Below are 25,482 nucleotides of genomic sequence, written 5' to 3' on the forward strand. Positions count from 1 at the left end.
ATTACAAACTTTTCAGGCATTGTAAGGTGGCCAGTACAAATCAGAAAAAAATTGTAAATCCCCAAGACCTGTTTGAGTGTTTGGAAGTGTTCCATCTTAAAGTACAAGTTTTCCTCCTCTTATTGGGATTTATGGCAACGATTCCCCTTTCTTCCTTCTTTTAAATCAGTGATTAGGTGGGAACTATGCAAAACCCACCTGGGAGAGGCGTAGTTTTCTTAAGAGATTGTGCTATACAGGGTATTATATTTAGAGAATGAAGAAAGTAAGATTGTTTTCATAATAGCAACCGTTATTACAGGAAAAACGATAAATTCTTGGCTAGACTTTAGAGGAAAGTAAAAAAATCTCGCGGTGAGGGGAGGGGGAAGACCAAGAAGCAATTTACTTTGGCTGCAGGGGATTCTAGAATCTGACTTATTTTTATATTTGTTCACATGCAAGCTTTTATATATATATATATATATATATATATATATATATATATATATATATACATACACACACACACACACACATACCTATATGTATATATACGTATGTATATATGTATATATATATATTTTTAAAAGTTCGAGAAATACTAAGAATTTGTTTTACTCATTCATGAAGTTCCCTAGACTATAGTGCTTTCCGTACATTAGGATTTAAATAAGCGGGCTGCTGATTTCAAGTCCATCTGGACAGCCCCCGCGTTCTCCTGTCCTTGGCCCTGCTTTGCCAACACCTTTAACTCTGTTCCTAAACAGAGTTTAACTTTAACTCTGTTCCTAAAGCAGAAAGCATACAGGCAGAAAAATTTTACAGTTTACAGCAACGAGTGGGGGGAAATTCACCTAAGGAGGAACAGATTACGTTGAAAGGATTTGGTGGCGCTTAAAAAAAAACAGCTGGGGGGGAGGGCAAGCCACTCAAACCTCCCCTAGGAAAAGGGATGTTTACGGAGTAAACAAAGCGGTAGCCACTGACACCACTACTCCTACAGGTGAAACGGAGGCTCCACCACCGCCACCCTCAGGTTACATCCGGGCGCTTCTCCACAAACTCCTGACGTTCCGACGTCCGAGCCGTTGGGTTTATTTGAAACACACGCACAACCAATCGGTTGGCGCCTGCGGGCGAAAGCAGCGACTAATCACCGCCCCCTGGAGACTCCAGCCTATGGGAAGGAGGTTGACATCACGCGCCAATCGGCATGGCTTTTAGAGAGACAGGCTCCCTTTTTGAATTGGCTGTGGCTGCCGCCGGCGAGGAATGTTGGTAACTGTGAGAGAAATCGGTGTTTGAAGAAGTGGCAGTTCCAGGGCGTGTTTTGAGAGTGGTGAGGACTCCGTGAGTATGGATTGGGGAGGTGGGAGTGGGCCGGCGTCCCGGGAGCGGTGGGTTCCTTTGCTCCTGTCCGACAGCCCCGCCCCGGTGACCGCGAATTCCGGGGCTCCCCGTCCCCAGCTTTCCGGCTCCGGGAACTCCCCCACCGCACTCCCAACCACTGGGCGGTGTCGCCAAGTGGGAGCCCGCAGTCCACCAGGTTGCTGCGCGTCTTCACTGCTCACCTGTTTTGGTATTTTTTTCCCCGAATAGTCTGTGGGTGAAGGGAGGGAGATGGGAAGGGGGTCGTGGCGAGCCGCACTGGCCTCTGCGGCTCTGAGGGCCGGCAGCTGCACCCTTTGTGGGCTTATCTCAGAGTGGTCAGTGGTTTCACTCCAGGATTCATCTTGGCGTCTTCTCAGTTTTTACACAAAACGCCTGGTGATTCCGCCCCCCCGCCCCCGCTCCATCCTCTTCCGTGCAGATACGGATGGCTTAGTGGTTAAAAGCGCAGCCTCTGGAACCAGCCGGGATTTGAATCCCGGTTTTACCACTAACCGTGTGACTTGGGGGAAGGTACTTAAGATCTCCGTCCTAGGTCTCTTTATCAGATGGAGATAATAATAGTACCTACCTTTTAGGATTGTTGCAGAGATTAAATACAAGCAAAAGGTTTAGGACGATGTCTGCCGCATATTAAGGGTTAAATAAATGTTAGTTTTGATCACAATGTTATATAATGTTAAAAATGTTATTGTCAGTAACACCACCAGCATATCCAGTATTGCATTTAGCTCCTCCACCCTGAAAGATGATTCCCTAAAAATACAAGTAAAAGGAAACAAAAAGTGAATATTAGTATAAATGACAAATTTTATCTTTGTGATGAAAAGAGGCATGTGTTATAGTTAGTATGTTTAGTCAGATGCTCCTTGCGTATATTATTGGATGAGAAATAAGCTGTATAGGTTTATGAACACTGATCCTATTGTGTTTATTTTAAAAGCTTACAGATCCATGAATAGGAAAGAATTAGTGTATTTCAGTTTGTATCCAGACTGTTACATATCATGTCATCCATATATTATGGACCACTTTTTTCCTCTAAATTTTAAAGCTGTTTTGGCAATAAATTGATCATATACAATATCACCAGAGACAATTTTAATTTTTAATCACGTGTTTTGATGCTCTTTAAGAAGAGACATAGGAGAAAAATGTAAACTTACGGTGTTTTGGACCAAAATCTCCCTCCATTCCTTAAAGCAGGTTAGTTCATCTCTTGACTTTTTTAAAACATCTTTTAAGGGGACTTTGAATGAAAGCCTTTTTTAGAGCCTTTTCTTGTTCACTGGAAGCAATTAAGTGTTAGCGACTTAAGAAACAAAAACATAAGGATTGCATAGCATTTATCATGGATTCTAAATACTCTTATTAACAACTATTGGAGCTTTCCTTTGGACAGCCATAGAATAATTGACATGGATGTTTGGTAAGAACATAAGGTACATCCACATTGTGACTATTATATGAGAAATAATAATTGTCACACATATAGGACATCATCTCTTTAGTTTTCATCACAGCTGGGTTTGAGTTCTATTGTCTTTTTCACTGTTGTGGAAACTGAAGCTTAACCTATTAAGTGCAGACTGAGACAGTAAGCTGAGTTGCCTGACTTTGAAGTGTGCACCTAATAATTGTGCTTAGGTCTGTTGTTACTACTAGTGTGCACATCTTCACACTACTTAGTGTCCCCGTCCAGAAATGATGCTAATGATACTTTACTGTTTCTCCACAGCATACACTTTACTTAAACTTACTTTGCTAAGAATCTGGTAGAAGATATTTGTATATTTTATTAATCTGAAAAAGTAGGAAAGGGTAAATTAGATCAGACATGTACCTCCAGATAATAGTCTGGAAACTTACAAGATAATAAAGACCCCAGATTAAATTGATGAAAATCTGTTCAACTTTTTCTTTTTCCCCTGCTTGCCAAACTTTTCAACTCTTAAACCCTGGAAATCTACAAAACCCCAACATACTGGCACTAACCCGTGCATAATTGTCTTGTTAATTCTTTTAGAGGGTGAGACATTTGTAAAGTAATATGAAAATAGAGATAAGGGAGCAGTCCAATTATATTAGGTTGGTGCAAAAGTAATTGCGGTTTTTGCAATTCAACCTTTTAAACTGCAATTACTTTTGCACCAACCTAATACATGAGCAGTTCAGAGAAATCCACAGAGGGTGAGTCAAGAGTGGTGGTGTGGTAGTTGAAAGATGTGATAGGTGGATAATTAAATGCAGGTAGGTGTGGAGTAAATTGTGATTGATCTGTGTTTGAAAAATGCTAAGAAATATATTGGGGCTGGAGCAATATAGCACATGTGGACTGGGGGAATTATGGGACATGAGGCTGAATAACCTATGCCGCTAGGCTAGGACCAAACTGCATATTGGATGGTGAATTTGGACTCTCTCATGTAGGGAAGATTGCTTCTGGAAGTTCTAAGCAGGGAAGTGATATGGTCACATTGTTTTTAGGAGCATACCCCTGAACACCATAGGGAAAGTGACCTCTGAAGAAACGTGATCAAGTTGTTTGAAGCTGTTCTATTTGACCAGGTGTCCACTGTGGCATTAGAGAGAAAAGAGCCAGATCCCACAGATATTTGAGGTGGGATTGATAGGAATTTGGAGGAGATCGAATAGGATTGATAGGAATTTGGAGGAGGTAGTAGAGGAAAGAGTAAGGATGGATCCAGTTTTTGACTGATTATTTGGGGGGTGATAGTGGTACATAAATGAATATAGAAGATAAGTAGGTTGGTTGAGGGCAGAGGTATAGGGAAGGAGGGAAGTGGAATAATATTTATGAGTACCTTTTGAGTGTTCATTATGTCAAGTAATGTTACAAATTTTGATACATTGTTATTTTTACTATATTCCTATGAGTCAGGTATTAGTATCTTTATTTTATTCAGAGAAGTTGACCGACTTTCTTTGGTTCAGTATTAAAAAAAAATGGGTAATGATGCTTTTTATAAATTCTAGTATAAAAGTAGAGCCTCTAATATTTGGTTTTGCTCAATGTTCATGTTAATTTCATGTGTTTTAATTCAAATTTTGTTTTTTTTTCAGCCAGTTTAGGTGAACAATGGCTGACAACAGTGAAATAACATCCACTACTGGGAGGACAAGCTTGGCAGACTCTTCTATTTTTGATTCTAAATTTATGGAAACATCTAAGGAAAACTTATGTATTGGACCTACTTCATTTGTTGAAGGTAAATCTGCTTAAAACACCAAATAACTATTTTGATCCTAAACTTACTGACTAGCGACTTTCTTATGATTTGACTGTAATACTGTTAAGCTGGAGTACAGGTATTCAGTAAATATTTGTTGTTAGCTAGACTATTCAGTTATGATTGGTTAGAGGAAGAGATACTTCTTTCCTCTTACCCCTCTACATACTGATCTTTACTAAAGTTGCATGCACTATTGAAGAGGATGACGCTGCCGGGTAATGAATGCTTTCTTTAGTTAAGGGAGTACTGATGTTTGTATACGCTGTTACAATATGTTTCCTCTTCCTCTAAAATATGTGGCTACATTTTAAAAAATTAACTGGGATTTAATCAATTTTACAGAACGTTATGATTTTACAGGTGGAAAACATACCAGATTATAGCCTAAAAAGGGTTTAGGAACTACCGAATTTTTTTTTTTTTTTAATTTATTGGGGTGACAATTGTTAGTAAAATTACATAGATTTCAGGTATATAATTCTGTATTACATCATCTATAAATCCCATTGTGTGTTCACCACCCAGAGTCAGTTCTCCTTCCATCACCATATGTTTGATCCCCCTTACCCTCATCTCGCACCCCCCACCCCCCAGGAACTACTGATTTTGATGTTAATTCCTGATAAACATATTGAAACCTTTTTAATTTTAATAGAAGAAATGCCTCAGAAAGAAACAAGAGTGATATTGGTTCAAGAAGCTGGAAAACAAGAAGAACTTATAAAAGCCTTAAAGGTATTAAGTTTTAGTTTTTTTAAAAGGCTATTTTTCTTCCATCAGTGTGTAAATAATTTTATAGTTTTCTTAATCTCATACTTAAGTCTCTTTTCCACAGACTATTAAAATAATGGATGTCCCTGTTATAAAGATAAAAGAAAGTTGTCCTGGAAAATCGGATGAAAAGTTAATAAAAAGTGTTGTTAATATGGTAGGTCAAGTATTTCATTGCATGTGGCATGCTGCACTTCTCTTGATTGTGTTCTTATTCCACCTATGGTGACTGGACCGAAATTAGGCACAAAGTGTATGTTGGATATAGATGAATAGAAACAATTTATTTTTAAAATGTGGGTGTTTCTGAAACCCCAAATTATAGCATATATTGCAAAAAATGAAATCCTTTAAAGTAATTTGGCTATGTTAAATTTAAATGACATATCATGTATTTCCAAAAATCCGATATTTTTCTTAAAACTCACTTTCTTCTTTTTTCTCATTAACTTTAGATTTATTCTAAATTCTTGCTTTATTTCCAAAACTGTAAATCATAATAATTGACAGTCATCAGGGAATTTGCCTTTGCACATGAAATGTGTCTAATTCTCTATACCAGCTGTCATAGTTTGTGAGGGCTGCCATAACAAAATCCCATAGTCAGTGGCTAAAACAACAGAAATGTGTTTTCTCACAGTTCCTGGGGCTAGAAGTCCAAGATCAAGGTATCGGAAGGTGGGATTTCCCTTGAGGCCTTTCTCCTTGGCTTGCAGGTGCCTGCTGCTTTCTTGCTATGCCTTTACATGACCTTTCTTAAGTGCATACATGTTCCTGGTATCTCTTTTGTGTGTCTAAATTTTCTCTTCTATAAGGTTAGATGTTATTGGATTAGAGCCGAACCATGTGACTTCATTTAACCTTAATTACCTCCTGAAAGGCTCTATCTCCAAATACAGTCACATTCTAAGGTAGAGGGGATTAGGGCTTCAACATAAATTTTGGGGGTACGTAATTCAGCCTGTCACATTAACCTAGCAAATAAAACCCAAATAATTTATTGACCCATTCAGAATTTTCTTTTTTTTTCCTGTTTTATGTGGACCACCCTTTTACTTAATTTTTTTCAATTACAGTTGATAGTATTATTTGATGTTAGTTTCCGGTGTGTTATACATTTATATAACATACAGAGTGATCACCCCATTAGTCTAGTACCCACCTGGCACTATAAGTAGGTATTACAATATTATTGACTATATTCCCTATGCTGTACTGCTTTGTACCTGCCAGTTTGTACTTCTTAATTCGTTTGCCCTTTTCACCCAGCCCTTCAACTCCCCTTCCCTCTGGCAGCCATCAGTTTGTTCTCTGTATCTGTGAATTGGTTTCTGTTTTGCTTGTTTTTTTCTGTTCTTTAGAGTCCACATAAAAGTGAGATCTTACGGTATTTGACTTTTTCTGTCTGACTTATTTCACTTAACATAATACCCTCTAGGTCCATCCATGTTGTTTAGAGTTTTCTTTTAAATGGTTCTCTTTTTTCCTCACAGGAGTTATATAGGTACTTAAATATCTTCATTCTTTTTCATAGATGTACAGTATAAAGTGGTAAATAATAACTTGCCTTTCTATATCCTGTTTTCCATGCTGCAACTGCCTACATATTTCATATCTTTTTCTTATTTCTCTTATGTATGCTGTAATAATTAAGTTTATCTACAGCCTTTTTGTAGATATTAAGTACTGCATAGTATTTTTTCTATTTTCATGAAGACAATTTGTGTAAGAACTATGTGGTATCATTTTCTTGGTCAGAATAAAAAGCTCTAATAGTGGGTATCTTTCAGATTCATCCTACTATTAAAATGTGTGTACTTAAATTCATTTTTATTTTATATACATACTAGCTGATTTATAATGACTACTGAATCAGAAATGTGTGCCTTTCTAATATTAATCCTCAAAATTTAAGATCCTAATGTAGATGGAGATATTTATACATAAAAATACAAATAAGCAAGTAAAGAAATATGGCTGTTCACTACTATTAAGTATAATGCTCATTATTGTATGATTTAAAACTAAAGTTTTCTATAAATATAAAAATGTTGATGTTGAATTGATTTTTAGGTCTTATTGAGATAGTTACATGAATTAATTTTTTAATATGTAAATTTTATTTCTACTAACTACATGAAAAAAACAAGGAAATTAAAGTGCCCTTTGTGAAGATGGAATCACTGGAAGAATTTGAAAGTTTATATACTCCAGAATTTGAAAATGTATTCATAGTCATGGACTTCCAGGATCCTGTCTTGAATGAGTTATACAAGACTGATTGTAGAGTCATTGGACCACCAGTTGTATTAAGCTGTGCACAAAAAAGAGAGGTGAGAATATACATTTATTAGGACTTTACAAGGTTAAGTTTTTATTAATGAATTTTGTAAATGTTCATACGCAGAAAAATCCCATTAGTTGTTGAGAGTATGAAATGTTTAGAATAGGAATTGTAGTGCCCATGCTAATATAGTCCTATATTCTTTCTGTTATAGTTTTCAGTATTGAAAAATCTAAGACTTTTGAAAGTTAAATAATAAAAACTGTGTGTGTGTGTGTGTGTGTGTGTGTTGAGAGAGAGCAAGAGAGAGAATGTCTTAATATCTGTAGTGTCTTCAGAAAAAATAATTTGCTTAAATTTGGGTTCCATAAATGCATATACCTACATAAACTTCTATTTTCCTCCACATAGAACAGATTTCACATTTCCATTTTAATCCGTTACTGCATAATTTAAAATAAGGGAAATTCAGCTTTGTGTACTTAAATAGCATTTCAATATAAGAATTGTAGTAGTCCCTATTCTTTGGTTTTATTGTTATGTTTTGCTATTCTTTAGCTTGCCTTATTAACTTAAAATTGCTTAGGTCATTGTGCTGCTTTTGTTACAGATACTAGTAATAAGCACATGATAATCCTTAATTTTGTTTTGATTCAGAAATGTTGCTTTTAAAAATCAAATAAAAATTTTAAAGACCAAAATTATGAAAGAAACTTCTTGCTTAATAGTGGTAATTAAATAGCTATAAGCTATATTTTAAAAAATCATTCTTTCTTTCTGATATATATGTGTATATATATGAAACCATTGTTTAGATTATTTACTGATTACCTCCATTTTCTTAGCTCAAAAATTGGTTCAAATATCTATTATATGCCTTGTATTTATTACAAAATTTCCGACTTACTCTAAATTTAATTGGAAGCATTTACAATAGTGTATGGAGTCTAAAATGTTTCCTATAGATAGATAATGCTTCATATGTATCAAAGTACATTTGAAACTAAAGGTTTGAATATAAATATTTATGTTTAACTTGGCAGTCATAAAGCATGTTAAGATTATATGTGTCAAATATAATTCGGAATCATGGGAAATTTTTTTATTGTGAAACTTGCAATCTGTTTTGATATTTTTTTGTTGCATATTTAAAAATGCAAGTAAATCTTTGGATTGCGAAAGTTGATTGGCAAGAGGAGAAATATATTTAGCTTGAGAAAGATGTATTCTATTCTCTACTATAAAGAAAGCTCACAGATTTTAATTGTTGTATTCTTCAGCCTTTGCCATTTTCATGTCGTCCACTCTATTGTACAAGCATGGTGAATCTAGTACTGTGCTTTACTGGATTCAGGAAGAAAGAAGAACTAGTAAGTATTTTAAAACATTCTCTCCAAAGGATATTTTTTCCAGCAAAATAAATTTAAATTGGCATTCTTTTTTGGTAGTTGTATCATGGTCTTTTAAAATTTTGAAGGAGAAATTACTGTGACTCTACCAGGTTTTAAATTTTGTGACGAAACATTCTGAAGAGCCTTGTAAAGAAATATTTTGTTTAGATTGGCTGGCATGTGAATTTACAGAAAAACTTAATTGTCTGATCTGTTTAAATTGTCTTTTCATTAAGTATCATATCAGTTACATTATTTGAAGTTTTTGTTTACACATTGCAATTTTTTGTTATACAAATACAGTTTTATTAAAGTATTCTCGTTGTCCTAGAGAATCTATAGAAACTTATTTCTTTGATTCATAAAATTTCTTATGTTGGAACTAATGGACTATTACTCTAATTTTGTGGGAAGAATCTTGATGTGATGTAACCTGGTGTTTAAAAATACTAATATGTTTAGGCTGTGTGAAAGCCAGTTTAATTAACTTAATTTTATGTGGTAATCGTTACTAGCTTATCACTGTATAATTTTGTATGTACCAATAAAGTAAAATGAATCTTTAATTTTTTTGACATAAAATTTATATCTTTATAGAAATCCCTGTATGTACCTTATAAATAGAGTATTAAATAAATGCTGAATGAATTACAAACATTGTTTAAAATTTTGTTTAAATTCATCATAAATTCAGTGTTGCTTAATTTTTCTTTTGAGGTCAGATTGGTGACATTGGTCCATCACATGGGTGGAGTTGTTCGAAAATACTTTAATTCAAAAGTTACACATTTGGTGGCAAATTGTACACAAGGAGAAAAATTTAGGGTATGTAAACTTGGGTATTTTTGTGTATTTCAATATAGTAGCACTTGGGAATGGATTTAATAACACTCTTCTGTTTCACAATTTATTGAAGATCACAAATTTAATTTTTGTACATTTAGTAAACATTTTAAATCAGGAGCGTGGTCTCATGTTTTAAGGAGGCAATGGAACGTAAGTTAGGTCTTACATGATGAGTAGGATTGGTAGTAGATAAGGAGGTACTAGGTAATGATGAGGAGGTTAGTAATAGATAACATTTCAGGCAGATGAATAATATTAGCAAAGGTTACTATGAACATTGGTCAGTGAGGATCCGGAAGTGATGATAGCAGATACTTAACTCCCGTCTAAGTAGTAGTTCTTATAAAACAGTTCTAAGATTTAACTGGTGAAATTATAAAAGAACAGGATAATGTACTTTTATTAAGATTAAAATCTTAGTTTAAGATTGTACTTAAATATATATCTTAGGAGGAGTTTATCATTTTGTTCCCACTCTCCATCAGTGTGTTTATGTAGCAAATGGTAATTTGCATGTAATATTGAATTCCTGGGAGGTATACTTTCTAATTCATATTGAAGTTTTTAGTTAATCAGATGTTTTCTTCTGTAGTGCTGTCTTGGGGGTCAGTTCTTCCAAGGCAGTAAACATAAAGAAAGGAGAAATAGAACTATGATAAAGATGAACTTAACCTCAGAAATATATTTATTTAAAATAGAATAAGGAAAGGGTTTGGAATGTGTTTTAAAGTTATTTTAAACACATCATGGAATGTGTTTTAAAGTTATTTTAAACTAAGTTCTGTGATTGAAAAGACAGATTTATTTTTTATTTTTTGGTAATTTTTCATTATATTTTGTTATAAAGCAGATGAACAATGATCTAAAACTGTGCCAAGAAGTAGGTATATAATTGCTTAGAACTTCCACAAATGTAGTTATTTAAAGTAAAAGTTAATCGTAGTTAATATTTATATTTATAGATTGCTGTGAGCCTGGGTACTCCAATTATGAAGCCAGAATGGATTTATAAAGCTTGGGAAAGGCGAAATGAACTGTAAGTGTTTAGAAATTCAGTAGTTCATTATGTGAGTTAAACATATTATGTTATAAAGTTAAACTCATGTGCCCCAAACCCTAACTTCATAGATAGTATAGAAAAAATGAGTTCAGTCTTTGGGTAGCTTAGGAAATAAAGACTAGGAAGAGCAGAGTTATAAAAAAAATGATCAAAAATTGAAAATTGAAAGATATCTGTGGTATCCTTGGATTTTACCTTGTGAAATAATTTTGATGATAATAAACCTTCTGAAATTATTAGGTAATAGCTTAGTGCATCTGGATGTTTGGATTGTATTATATTTTGTCTTATTTTATGTTTGGTTGCATTTTAAGTGGTGTTTGCAATTCATAATCTTCTTAAGCTTTCCAACTTCATAATTCCTTGCTATTGTGCTTCTTCATTACTTAAGGTGTCATGAAGCTATAGAACCCCTGGAATATATATATACAATTTCATGTACAGAGCAGGGATTTGAATCTTGTAAACATTACTACCTGTGATAAAATTTTGTTAGAAGTTACTTCAGGATGACTGAGGGCACATCAGTTTTATTTTTGAACTGAAGCTTTTGTGAGCATTTCAGGGCCAGATGTAAAATATTTTCAATAAGTGGATTATGTTAAAAACTTGAGAATTCCTTTAGATTTATAAATTATACCTAATTTATTGAATTGTCATTAAACTGGTTTTAGAAAAATACATTTTGTTTTTAGGGATTTCTGTGCATCAGTTGATGACTTTAGAAATGAATTTAAAGTTCCTCCTTTTCAAGATTGCATTTTAAGTTTCCTGGGATTTTCAGATGAAGAGAAAACCAATATGGAAGAAATGACTGAAATGCAAGGTAGAATTTAGCATAATTTATAAGTTACATATATTTAATTCTGCATTTCTGCCCTGTCACTTCCTGGTGAATATGCTTCTTTAAAAATTTTGGTTTGGAGATAAGTAGTTTGCCTTATTCATGCTTGTCTTGTATACATTCCTCTCTAGGAGGTAGCTATTTACCTGTTGGAGATGAAAGATGCACTCACCTTATAGTTGAAGAGAATACAGTAAAAGAACTTCCGTTTGAACCTTCAAAGAAACTTTATGTTGTCAAGCAAGAGGCAAGTAATTCTAGAATAAGATTGGTTTTCTAAAAATACTGCTAATAGCTTTTCTGGTAACGTGAATTCTTAATTAGAATGTTCTTTTCTCTCACATAGTGGTTCTGGGGAAGCATTCAAATGGATGCCCGAGCTGGAGAAACTATGTATTTGTATGAAAAGGTATGCTTTTTTTTTTGTACCTTAGTCATTTGTTCTGTGAATTTGGTTATATAAAGATGACACTTTTCTATTAAAAAGGAGTATGGTACAGTTAGCATGTAGATCATCTTTTTTTACATCATGTTTTGGAGTTTGAGAATAACTAAACAATTGGATATTGAGCAGTCTATTATAGATTTAAGTGAAACAATTCAGTATAATGGATATTGTTTTAATCTCACATGTCATTCTGTGCTAATACTTGGTGATACCGTTATGAACAATAACATCCCTGTCTTAGAAACTTAGAACTTTAAACGAAGGATAAATATGCAGACAGTTACAGTGCAGCATGACATATATTGTAATTGAGTAATATGTTCTGACTAACCTCACTCTAAGAGACTTAGGCCGGATTGAAAAGAGCACATGAATATTTAGCCAGTTTACTAGGCTAATCTAGTAAGGACGTTCGACTTAGACAGCAGGTGGAAGAGGGTATAAAAGCTTGAAATTACATTAAAATAGCAGGTTGTTTAGTATGGCTTTAGAAAAGTGTGGGAAAGAAAGAAGGCCAACAGATAAAGCTTACTAGGTGGGCAGAATCAAGAAGTTTGAATTTTATCCTATAAGAATTGAGAGCCACTGAGTATTAAGGGGAGAGATGTCATTACAAAAATGACTGTAGCCGTAGAATATAGGCAAGGAAAATCGAGCCTTTGTGCTGGATCTTGGTGAAGAGTGGTATTATTTACCCAAATGTGGCATAAAGCTATAAATGCAGGCTTTAACGGAAGATTTACTTCAGTTTGGGATTTAATCATTTGGAATAGAATATTGAAGATGAGGTACGGATTTATTGTGTTTCTATAAAATTCAAACAGGTACTGTATTCTCTTCAGACTCTTCTGGTTCTTAATGTAAAGGTTAAAAAATATGCTTTAGATTTTGAGAGAGAGCTCTTAAAATCAAGTGTTATTTATAAATACTGGAGAACACTATATCTAGCACTGTGTTAAACGGTAGGGATACAGTGAACAAAATGTGAATGGTTCCTACCTTTCTGGAGTTTATGGCCTAATGGGGGAATAGACAGTAAACACGCTTACAGGTGAATATGTAATGGTGATGGTGCCATGAAGAAAAAGAATGAGGTGCTAAGGGTTAGACAATTACAGTGGTCTCTCGACTATTATGTTTTATGAAGCTTCTGAATTACCTGGCAGAATATATAGTTGTAAAATTGTTGTGCAAAATCCAGAGTTTGTCAGACTCATAAACATTTTTCTTTTGTTCCTGTCTCACCATGGAAGGAAAACTGAGCTTTTGTGCTTTTGATTGCAGGCTAATACACCTGAGCTCAAGAAATCAGTGTCACTGCTTTCTCTGAGTACTCCAAACAGCAATCGCAAAAGACGTCGTTTAAAAGAGACACTTGCTCAGCTTTCAAGAGAGACAGACCTGTCACCTTTTCCTCCCCGTAAGCGCCCATCAGCTGAACATTCCCTTTCTATAGGGTCTCTCCTAGATATCTCCAATACACCAGAGTCTAGCGTTAACTATGGAGGTAATTCACATTTTTAAAAATTGATCTTTAAAATTTAGTGGAATGGAATGATTATTAGAATATATAGATAAATCTGTACTGTAGTGAATATGAAAGGCTGTACTTTTACTTTTGTTCTAGCTGAGGAGTAAAGGCACATGCAAATGCTTCCATTTAATAATTGCTTTCTATAGACTAAGTGCTTTTGATATTTTGTATATTTATAAGATAGATTTTATTTCTCTTATTTTACAGATGATTAGACTGAGGTTAAAGAAGTAACTTGTTTAGGGTCACACAGCTAGTTAGAAGGTGATGGAGCCCTTCAAAGAGGAAATTCTTAGCACTAGCTAAACAAAATCACAGATGTCACATGAATTGTGGAGAAAATAGGTACAATGAAGTCAGAGGAGGGTGAGTTCACTTTGTTCTCAACTGATACAGGAAGACTTCTACAATGAACTCTTACTCTGTTGATCATCAATTTTTCCCTCTATTTTTTTGTTGTTTAGTCTGCACTCAAATATGTTGTGTTTTCTAGATTTAAGAAATAATCAAAACCTTCCCTTGACCTCATAATACTCCACTTGTTATCCCATTTCTCTCTTCCCTTTCTCATGAGTATTTTTCAAAGAATTACCTTGATTCATCATCTCATTTCCTTTTCATTGTCTTATCAACCCATTCCAATTGAACTTCAGTCCTACTACATGAAATTGTTCTCGCTGGGGAGAATGACAGTTTTGATGCAATCAACAGCATTCAACATGTGAACAGCTGCATTCCTGGACACATATTTTTTCTTAGCTTTTGTACATTACTCATTTCTCATTCTCCTTTGCCTCACTTCTCTCTCCAACTCTAAATGCTAAATGTTATTTCTGAATTGTTTCTTCTCTGTTTTGTTCTCCCTAAATTACCTCATTTAATTCTGTGGCTTTAACATTTATATGCTGATGACTCCAAAATTTGTCATCTTTGCCATCTAACTGACTACTTGATGCCTCCTTTTCCACATCTTAACATAATCAAATCAGAACTCTTGATTCACTCTACCACTCTCAACACTATTCCTCTGCCATTTTTCCTTTATCAGCTTTTTTTATTTTTTTATTTTTTGTACAAAGAATCTCTTAGAAAATTGCACGGGTCTCCTAAATGGTCTCTCTCTATCCATTTTTGCTTTTCTATACATAGCACTCATAGTTATCTCCAAAACTATATGTTAGATCATGCCACTCTGCTGCGTAGTCATTCAGGCTTTGTGTTACCATAGCTTTCAAGTTCCTATGTAATCCTTCCTCACCTACTCTCACCTCAGGTGGTATCATGCTTTCCAGTAATACTCTGTAAGCTTCAGTCACACTATCTTTATTATTCTTTGAATATTTCTACTACATCCCAAGCTCAGGAACATTATACTTGCTCTCTGCTCTGTCGGTGTTAAAGAAATCCTGTTGGGTTCTCTGTACAGCTAAGTCCCTGTTCTACCATTCCTTCCACTAACCCATTACCTGATTGTTGTCTTCAGTGGTAGTTACCACTGTTAGAAATTGTATTTTTTGCTTCTTTATTTGTGTCACCAAAAATGTAATGTTTAAAAGAACCTTTTTTATCTTATTCTTTGCTTTATTCCCAGTGCTTAGTACAGAATAAGCATTCACTAAATATTCATGGAAGGAGTTGAAGGTCATTTTTTTTGGTAGGCCCAGAAAACTGAGGTGGATTTGAGATATAAGAGGAGCAAGAATACAGTATACAAATTGAGTTTTTAGGGAATAGTGAATCGGTCAGTTTTCTTGGAATATGGAGGAGTCATATTTAATTAGGTTGATTGGGGCCTAATATTAGAGGACTTGGAAATCAGAGTGGCATGTCTGAACTTTATATTGTTGTCAACAAAGAATTTTAGAAAGTCTTGAGCAGCAGAGTCATTTAGTAGGTAATTTGTAGTGGATTATTCTGAAGAATGATTAGAAGGGAAGTAGTTTATAGATAGCCAGGCCATGATGTAATCTATGGTGGCTTGGGCAGTGAGATGATAAGGCCCTAGACCAGGGTTAGTGATGATTAGAAAGAAAAGTAAGAAGCACTGGGGAAATATTGATAGCATGGAGTGATAGGTGGGGACTAAGAAGAGATGATCTCAAAGTATTAACAGAAGAAATGTTACATTGGCAAAAATAGGAAGTTTATATTTTGGAGTAAGATAGTGCAGTTTTAGAGAAAACCCAGGTTAAATTGAGGTAATACTGTCCAGTAGGCATTTGGAAAAGTTGAACCAGGTGCTTGCACAGGAGATTATGATTAGCTACATAGATCTGAGAATTTACTGGTTTTGTAGTTATGGACGCAATGGGAATTGGATGGGAAGAGCTGATCAGAAAGGACTGAAGCTTGAATATATAATTTACAGGACAGAAGGGGAAGATGAACCATGAAAAAAAAGCCCAGACATGTCAACTATACTAATATATTAGATACGCTTTATAATAGAATCTCCAGTTTGTGGATTACTGTCTAGACACAATAATTAAATTAGGTCAGTGTATGTCAGTTTCCCCCATCCCCAAAGTACTTTTAATGGAGAGGCTCCTCAGTCTGGTGAGAATAGCCTGAAATAACATGGCAAGTGGGAAGTTCTTTGACATCTTTTATCTTTAAAAAGCTTTCAAAACTCCATAGTACACATGATTGTTTTAAAAAGGCTTAAAATTATTTTTCATTGAGTAAAATTGATATACTGGGACTATTGTCTCTTTTAATGTGATTCTATTACATGTTATGCATTCCTTTTCCTATTGAAAAATTTGCTATTAGGAGATTCTGTATACAGTGTTGAAATATTCTAACCATATTGATTGTAAAAAAATTTCATTTCTTAGAATTTTCCTTGAAATACACATAAAATATCCTAACGCATCCTCCCTGCACTTTGGGTTGGACTGGATGTTTTATATTATGTTAAGATACTTTGAACTAATAAAGAATTTGCAGTTGATATTGGGTTTTTTTGAGGGAAGTTTTCCTCTTATATATATGAAAAGCTTTCCATTGTTGTAATTGTATAATCATAACCTTTTCCATCTTTTTAACTGAAATATTTCTATATGTTGCTTTCCATTTTATTTAAGCTTTTTATTTTGAAATAATTTCAGATTGCAAAGAAACTGCAAAAATAGTACAAAGATTCCTGTACACTCTACTCAGATTTCCCAAATGGAAATATTCTGCCATGTTTGCTTTAACATTCATTCATTCATATTCTCTCTTTTTCTACACACATGTATTTTTCATATCTGCAGTGTTTTGAGAGTAAATTGCAGATACAATGTACCTTTACCTCTAAATACATAAATTTGTGTTTCCCAAAATATAGGGACATTCCTTGTATAGCTACAGTATAAGTATTGTAATTAGGAAAATAACATTAATACTAGAATCTACTCTACAGGCCTTCAGGTTTGACCAATTGTTCCACAAATGTCCTAATGTCCTTTTAGCGAGAGAAAAAGTTTTTTTTCTGTTTTAAGATCCAAACCAGGAACACAGGTTAAATTGTTTCACTCTAGTCTCTTCTAATCTGGAACAGTTCCTCAATCTTTGTTTCCAATGACTTTGACATTTTTGAAGACTACAGGACATTTATTTAGTCAAATTTAGTCAATTTGGAGTCATGGGTATTATTGACAATTATTTTTTTTTCTGGCCTCATCTTAGAGGAAATTTCACTTCAATAAAAATCTATATGGTGGTATATTTATAAGAGTAGGTATATTTCCTTTTTTTTTCTGTTAAATCAGTGCAGTGTTTGGTACCTATATCTGGCCTCCATTTTAAATCATTCCTCCTTTTTACCTTTTAGAAACACCAAAGTCTTGTACTAAGTCTTCTAAAAATTCCACTCCGGTTCCTTCAAAGCAGTCAGCCAGGTGGCAAGTTGCAAAAGAGCTCTATCAGACTGAAAGTAATTATGTAAATATATTGGCCACAATCATTCAGGTAAGAGTGGTTGCAAAATGATTTCTGTTCCACTATTTCAGAGTGAAAAATCTAAAAGGTGTTATTTCTTACAAGAAAATTACATAAGCATAGAATTTGAGCACAGATATTAAAAATGAAAATGTCTGACAAAAACTGTTGTTAGGAAAATGCCATAACTGTAACAGGAACTTTTATTCCTGCAGAAATAGTACCATTTTTTAGAGTGACTTTAAAGAGAGAAGGATCCTCAATAGATGATCATAGATGGGACCGAGTTTAATTTCAGAACTTTGCAGGTTCCTTGTCAAGATACTGCATTTATATTATCTATATTTGGAAGTGATAGATAACTTTTTCTGGAAGTGTGTGTTCTAGAGTCATTGCTTTATCTAGTACTGTACATATGTGAAAAAAGCAATAGCAATGAAGTATAACAATATGGATGTCAGTAATTTTTTTGGATCTATCTAATTTCTACTGACTTTCATAAAATAATTTAAAAATTTTTTTAATTACATTTAATGTACAATATTATATTAGTTTCAGGTGTACGACATAGTGATTAGACATTTATAATAACTTACGAAGTGGTCACCCCAATAAATCTAGTATCCATCTGACACCATACGTAATTATTGCAATATTATTGACTATATTCCTTAATATTATACTTTACATCTCCGTGACTATTTTGTAACTACCAATTTGTACTTCTTAATTTTTCCCCTTTTTCACCCACACTCATAAACCACTTCCCATTTGGCAACCATCAAAATGTCCTCTCTATCTGTGAGTTTGTTTCTGTTTTGTTTGTTCATTCATTTTTTAGATTTCTTTAGATTCCACATATAAATGAGATCATATGGCATTTGTCTGTTTCTGTCTCAACTTATTCCACTCAGCACAATACACTGGGTCCATCCATGTTGTTGGAGATGGCAAGATTTCATTTTTTATTTTTTATGGCTGAGTAATATTCCATTATTTATATGTGCCACCTCTTCTTTATCCATTCATCCATTGATGGACACCCAGGTTGCCTCCATATTGTAAATAATGCTGTAATGAACATAGGGATGCGCATGTCCCTGTGAAGTAGTGTTTTAAGTTTCTTAGGATAAATACCAAGAAGTGGGATATCTGGGTCCCTATTTGTCTCTTGTTAAGCCTTTGTTTTAAAGTCTATTTTGTCTGGTGTAAGTATTGCTACTCCAGTTTTTTTTGTTGTTTTCATTTTCATGAAATATCTTTTTACAGCCCTTAACTTTCAGCCTGTGTGTCTTTCAATCTGAAGTGAGTCTCTTGTTGGCAGCATACATATGGGTCTTGTTTTCCTATGCATTCAGCCACCCTTTGTCTTGATTGCAACATTTAATTCATTTACATTTAAAGTAATTGTTGATAGATATGTAGTTATTGCCATTTTATTCATATTTTTTTATCTTTTTCTTTTATTGTTCTCAAAGAAGTCCCTTTAACATTTCTTGATATACTTTTTGGTTTGGTGGTGATGAACTCCTTTAGCTTTTTCTTGTCTGGGAAACTTTATCTGTCCTTAGATTCTAAATGATGTCCTTGTTGGGTAGAGTTCTCTTGGTTGTAGGTCCTTGCTTTTCATCACTTTGAATATTTTGTGCCAATCCCTTCTGGCCTGCAAAATTTCTGTTGAGAAGTCAGCTGACAGTCTTATGGGAGCTCCTTTGTAAGTAACCAACTGCTTTTCTCTTTCTGCTTTTAAGATTTTCTCTTTGTCTTTAACCTGTGGCACTTTAATTATAATGTGTCTTGGTGTGGGCCTCTTTGGATTCATCTATTTGGGACTCTGCTTCCTGAGATTGTGTGTCTATTTCTTTTGCCAAGTTAGGGAAATTTTCCGTCATCATTTCTTCAAATAGGTTTCAATTCCTTGCCTTCTCTCTTCTCCTTCTGTTACCCCAATGATGGGAATGTTGGTATGCTTGTTGTTATTCCAGAGGCCCTTTAAACTGTCCTCATTTTTTTGGATTCTTTTTTTCTTCTTGCTGTTCTAATTGGGTGTTTTCTGCTACTTTATCTTCCAATTCACGGATTTGATCCTCTGCTTTATCTAATCTGTTGATTACCTCTAATCTATTATTTATTTCAGTTATTGTGTTCTTCTTTTCTGATGGGTTTTTTTTTTTATGTTTTCTATCTCCATTTTTATGTTTCCTATCTCTATTGAAGTTGTCACTAAGATTGAGCATTCTAATAACTAATATTTTGAATTCTGCATCTGGTAGATTGGTTTTATCCATTTTGTTTAGTTCTCCTTTCTGGAGTTGTGTTCTGTTCATTCATTTGGGACATGTTTTTCTCCCCATTTGGGGTGCCTCCTTGTGTTTATTTGTGTATTAGGTAGAGCTGCTTTGTCTCCTGGTCTTAATAGTTTGGCCTTATGTAGTAGGTGTCCTGTGGGACCAGTGGCTCCCTGGTCACATGAGCTGAGTGCTCCAGGTATGACCCTTGTGTGGGTTATGAGTGCCCTCCTGTTGTAGTTGAGCCTTGGTTGCTGTTTTCTAGTCAGTGGGAGGGATTGACCCTCAGCTGATTGGTTGTGAGGACTGGTTGTCACTAGAGTGGAGGAACTGTTGTCCAGGGCTCACCCCATGGAGCAAGATTTGCTGTAGCGGGGCTCTGATGCCTCCCCAGTTTGCCCTATGGGTGTATCTTATGTGGAGGTGGTTGAGTGGTGCTCTGGTGTGGTCTGGAGTGGTGCTCAGGTGTGTTGGTTCTGGGGCCTTTTGGGAGGGGCTGTTTTATAGGCCAAGGTCAGCTGCTGCCTGTGCCCTCCCCAGGGCCACTTGGAATGAGCTACAAAGTGACATGTAAATGGTTGCCAGTTGTGCTGATGTTGGAAGTGCCTGGGAGAGGCTGAGCTGTGATCTGAGGCTGGCTGCCACAAGAGCTGTGTGTGAGGCTGTGTAGTAAGAAGTATGGTTTATGCTGAGGCCAGATGCTGCTTGTTTGGCCAGATGTTTAGTATTTAAACTCACATAAGGTTTTATTTATGTTTTGGGGGTGGACCTTTGAGAGATTTTAGGGAAGTCTGCAGTATGAGCCAAGACAGGCTGTTTGTATGGAAAAGCTGCTAAAAGCAGCTTGGGTGGGCCCGAAGGTTGGATGGGGCAGGGTCTCAGGGACTCACCAGGGTTGGGGACACAGTGTTAGCCAAGTTGATGAAGATTAAGGTATAGAGCCTGAGTCTGCTTTCTGGGAGTGGGAGGGCTCAACCTGTATTTCAGTAATGTTTTTAAAAAATCCTTTCGTGTGTCAAGTTTTCTTAAAATGTGCAGTGGTTAGTTATAAATAAATGTTAACTTATTGCTTACCAATATTAAAATGTACCATGAAGTTATTTCTGAAGAAAAACAATTCTAATGAATCCTTGTAGGATGAGATTGAAGAAGATATTAAGGAATAAACTGAAATTCAAGGTTCTGAAAGACATAATAGGACATTATTTGGAATATTTAGAAAGAAGGAATACATTTGTTTTAGGTAATGAAGGAGATAGTTTGTTAGGAAAATAAAGTTAATACCACCAAACTTGTCTTTGAATAGAAAAATGATAGTGAGTTTCTGATTTAGGTTTAATTTTTAACTGACTTGTATTTGAATTCTTCATATAACTCATTAGGTACCAATAAAATAGCTTATAGTTCCTTATGTATTTCCTACCCATTGGTAACATGCATGGGCAAGAAGTGGAATGACTTCTGTGTTGGTAGTCATGGAGAGGTTATTCTTCACAGTTAATTTGGTTAGCAGTAGTCAATGTTTTATGAGACCCTCAGTGGTATTAAACTTTACTTGTTTTAAGTCAGCTTTTCTCTTATTCCTCAAGGGAAATCATTCTGGATGAGTTTCTTGTTGAAATTTTTATAGTCAGCTGAATGTAGTTGAGTAGCAAAATATCCCTTTGGCATATACTGTTCATGTACTTTGGTAGCATTTATTACCTAGAAATGTAAATCCTTTCAGGCCATGGTAAATGCACTGGAGTTTCAGAATCCTAATTTGCATATGAATTAAATTCACCAGAACTCCTTTTGAAAAGCCCTTGGAATTATTAAACTGTTGAGAAAATTTTATACCACTATGTTTAATATATAAATTCACTTAAGATTTTATTTAAAAGATTGTGGTCTAACTTCATGATAGCGTTTTCTTGACATTCTATTTTAGGACTGATTTTTTTTAAAAATTTGATTTGGGATAACTTGATTTAGCCCCCAAATTAAATGAATATCCAGAATATATTATAACATGGAATAGTATAAAATATTATTATACTATATATATACATATAATAATATGTAATATAATGTATGATATTCCAGAATATTATAAATTAATATTGTGGCAGGAGTTAAAGAGGATTTTTGCTTTAAAGGAGCTTAAACTGGAAGAGGAGATAAAATATACACACCAAATTTTAATAACCTAGTGGAGGTTAGAAGCATTATGAGCGAGGTTTACTTAAGGTATTTGGAGATTTGTGAGATGAGTTTTACTCCTTTCCTGCTTAGGGAAGGTGCTGGGATGGAATTTTCAATGGGTTGAACGTTGGAAAAAGCATCATAAAGAAGAAAAAATTGAAGTGAATGTTAAAGTATGAGTCTCAGTAGTACATGCAAAGAATATGGGTGTGAAGTGTATTTGAGATTTTGCAAACCACACAGATGATTGTAAATGTATATTATTCAAGGTAATCTGAGTAGTCTCGGGGAATTAGTTTAGGTGGCTTAGGGGACTATGCCAGGGAATGAGGTATGGGTACGGTGAGAGCTGATACTGCCTGTGCAAGACTCGAGGAGACTGTGTCATCTGTAAGCTATAAAAGAAATTTTGATGGGAAGGGGAAGATGACATCATCTGCCTTGCGTTTTAGAAAGATAACTTGGTTCACTTTGAAGGAGGTATTAAAGAGGGGAATTTGTGGAGGCAAGGGGCATGATTTAGAGGTTATTGAAATGACTGCTGAAGCTGTTTCGGTTAGAGATTTTGAGGACCTGAACTTACGATAGTATCAGTGACAATGAAAAGATGATAGATTTAAGAAATGTTGGAAAGGTAAAATCAATAGTTGTTGGCCCTAATTTTGTATGGGGGAATAAAGCAAACAGAACTATTTTAGGATGGTTTAAAATATCTTAATACTATTGAGAGATTTTTAATGAACCTTGATGTATTTTGGTTGTCTGAATTTTTGTTTAGGATTTTTAATTAAATGTTGATTAGATAAAGGAATATTTATAAATGATTACAAATATCTTTGAAACTTATATTGTGTTTCTTGCCTTCCCTCAGAGATAATCATTATCTGGGATTTTGTGCTTCTCATTCCCCTTGTAGATCTATCACATATTTGTAGGAAAACAAACTGTATACATATAGCCATATTTATATGTTTTCAGTGACTCACTTTTTTCACTTGAGAGAAATGTTCGTAAGATACATCTGTGTTGTTGTATGTAGCTGTAATTCGTTGTCCTGTGAATAAATCAGTTTATTTAACTTGTTTTTAATGGACACTGGAGTTATTTTAAGTTTTAGTGTTTTGTTTTTGTTTGTTTTTTTACTATTATTAATAGTGCTGCTGTGGATACTCTTATTCATGTCTCCTCAAGAACAGATTCTGGGTAAAAACCTGGAATTTCTAAGTCATAGGTTATATACATTTTTAACTTGAGTGGAAGTTGATAGCAGTTTGGAAACTAGGTTTTGTGTTAGTCTTTTGTACCCACTGAGGCTTTTGAGGTGAAGCTTAACGTTCATCAGTTCAGGCAAATGTCCTTGGGACAAAAGTTGGTTTTAGTCCTCAACTCCCTAGTTTTACTTAGATTTTGGCCTTTGAAGGTATTTCACTTTCTTGTCAGCTTATAGGTGTATTTAGAAAGAGGTTTTTCTTACTTCAGTGTTTTCAGTTGTTTTTCAGCAGGTAGAATTCACTATACCTGGAGAAATGGAAGCCCTGAATGTGTGTGTGTGTGTGTGTGTATTTGGAGAATAATTGGTTGTAGAACTGTAGGAGTTCTTAAAAGTACTACTTGTAATCATAATGTAGTTTCATACTATTTATAATGTACTTTCTTTTTATACATTTTTTTAAACTTCCATTCATCCTTTCTTGACCTTTGTCCTATTATTGTCATTTATTTTACTTCTACATATGTTAAGAACCCAACAATACATTATTATTTTTACTTCGAATAGTAAATTGACACTTAAAAATTTTACTTTTTAAATTATCATACAGTAAAATTGACTTTTTATTTGTTCAGTTCTATGAATTTTAACATGTGAAAATTTTTATAGCCATCACCCAAATCAGGATACAGAACATTTCCATTCCCCCCAAAAATTCCTGGTGCTATTCCTTTATTATAAGTAACACCGTTTATTCACTTCATCTCCTGGTTACCATTGATCTATAATTTTCTTTTTTTGAAAATGTCATATAAATGGAATTATGCAGTACATAGCCTACTGAGGCTGGCTTCTTTTAGACTTCTAGTTCTTCTAACTTGTGTGTATCAATAGTTTGATCCTTTTTATTGCTGAGTGGTGTACCATTGTATGGATGTACCACAGTTTGTTTATCTGTGACTCATTAAGGGACATTTGAGTTGTTTGCAGTCTTGGGCGATTATGAATAGAGCTATCAACATTTATGTACAAGTTTTATGTGAACATAAGTTTTCATTTCTCTTGGATAAATATTCAGTAGTGGGATTGTAGGATCATATGGTAAGTAATGTTTTACTTTATAAGAAACTGTCAAGCTTTTCTCAGAGAGGCTATACAGTTTTGCATTTCCACTAGCAATAGGCAAGAGTTCCAGTTGCTTGCATTCTTACTGTTGCTTGATAATTATCAGTTTTTTTATTTTATTTTAGCCATTTGAAGAGGTCTGTAGTGATATCTCACTGTGGCCTTCATTTTCATTTCCATAATGACTAATGATGTGGGACATGTATTCTTGTCCTTATTTGACATATATATATATATATATATATATATATATATATATATATATATCTTTTTTGTTGAAATAACTGTTCAGGATTTTGCCTCTTTTCAATTAGCCTATTTCCTTCCTGAATTTTTTATATATTTTGGGTACTAATCCTTTGTCAGATACGTGATTTGCAAATATTTTTTTCCCTAGTCTATAGCATGTCTTCTCATTCTAAGTCTTTTGCTGATAAAAAAGTTTTTAATTTTGATGAAGTCCAATTTATCAGTATTTTTCTCTTATAAGTCATACTTTTGATTTCATATTTTAAAAATCTTTGCTGAAGCCTAAGTCACAGATTTGCTCTCATGTTTTCTTCTAATCATTTCATAGTTGTAGGTTTATAATTAGGTCTAGGATCCATTTTGAGTTTTCTATAAGGTTATATTTATTTTCTATAAGGTTATAAGGTTATATGTAGGTTCTGTAAGGTTATATGTACCTGAGGTTTATTTTTTTGCCTATGGTAAATGGTGTTCTCATACCGTTTCTTGAACAACTAGCCTTCCTCAACTGAACTGCTTTTGCACCTTTGTTGGCCGTATATGTGTGGGTTTGTTTCTGTACTGTATTTTCTTCTATTGATTTTGTGTTTTTCTCCCTTCACCAATACCACACAGTCTTGAATATTGCAGCTTTATAGTGAGAACTTCCTTTGCCTTTCCATATACATATTTATAATGAGGTTTTCTTTATCTACAAAA

General features: G+C 34.3%; 1 protein-coding gene across 8 annotated transcripts in view; it reads left to right on the forward strand.

Moving 5' to 3' along the window:
• The first annotated feature begins 1,188 nt into the window (after positions 1 to 1,188).
• Positions 1,189 to 25,482, forward strand: part of ECT2 (epithelial cell transforming 2) — a 55,343-nt gene continuing 31,049 nt past the window's right edge. For 2 of the 8 annotated variants that reach the window (XM_019734954.2, XM_074327991.1), the window contains exons 1-13: positions 1,198 to 1,332; positions 4,456 to 4,601; positions 5,281 to 5,360; positions 5,461 to 5,553; positions 7,547 to 7,729; positions 8,961 to 9,050; positions 9,789 to 9,896; positions 10,880 to 10,953; positions 11,673 to 11,803; positions 11,953 to 12,068; positions 12,168 to 12,230; positions 13,554 to 13,776; positions 17,621 to 17,757. In XM_019734954.2, the coding sequence (XP_019590513.2) occupies positions 4,472 to 4,601; positions 5,281 to 5,360; positions 5,461 to 5,553; positions 7,547 to 7,729; positions 8,961 to 9,050; positions 9,789 to 9,896; positions 10,880 to 10,953; positions 11,673 to 11,803; positions 11,953 to 12,068; positions 12,168 to 12,230; positions 13,554 to 13,776; positions 17,621 to 17,757 (1,428 nt within the window). In that variant the 5' untranslated portion in view covers positions 1,198 to 1,332; positions 4,456 to 4,471. Of the gene's footprint in view, positions 1,333 to 4,455; positions 4,602 to 5,280; positions 5,361 to 5,460; positions 5,554 to 7,546; positions 7,730 to 8,960; positions 9,051 to 9,788; positions 9,897 to 10,879; positions 10,954 to 11,672; positions 11,804 to 11,952; positions 12,069 to 12,167; positions 12,231 to 13,553; positions 13,777 to 17,620; positions 17,758 to 25,482 lie in introns of all 8 variants that reach the window. The other 6 variants (XM_074328002.1, XM_074328007.1, XM_074328004.1 and 3 more) reach the window with 6 other exon arrangements.

Source organism: Rhinolophus sinicus, linkage group LG01 (genome assembly GCF_036562045.2).
Source record: "Rhinolophus sinicus isolate RSC01 linkage group LG01, ASM3656204v1, whole genome shotgun sequence".
Classification (NCBI taxonomy): domain Eukaryota; kingdom Metazoa; phylum Chordata; class Mammalia; order Chiroptera; family Rhinolophidae; genus Rhinolophus; species Rhinolophus sinicus.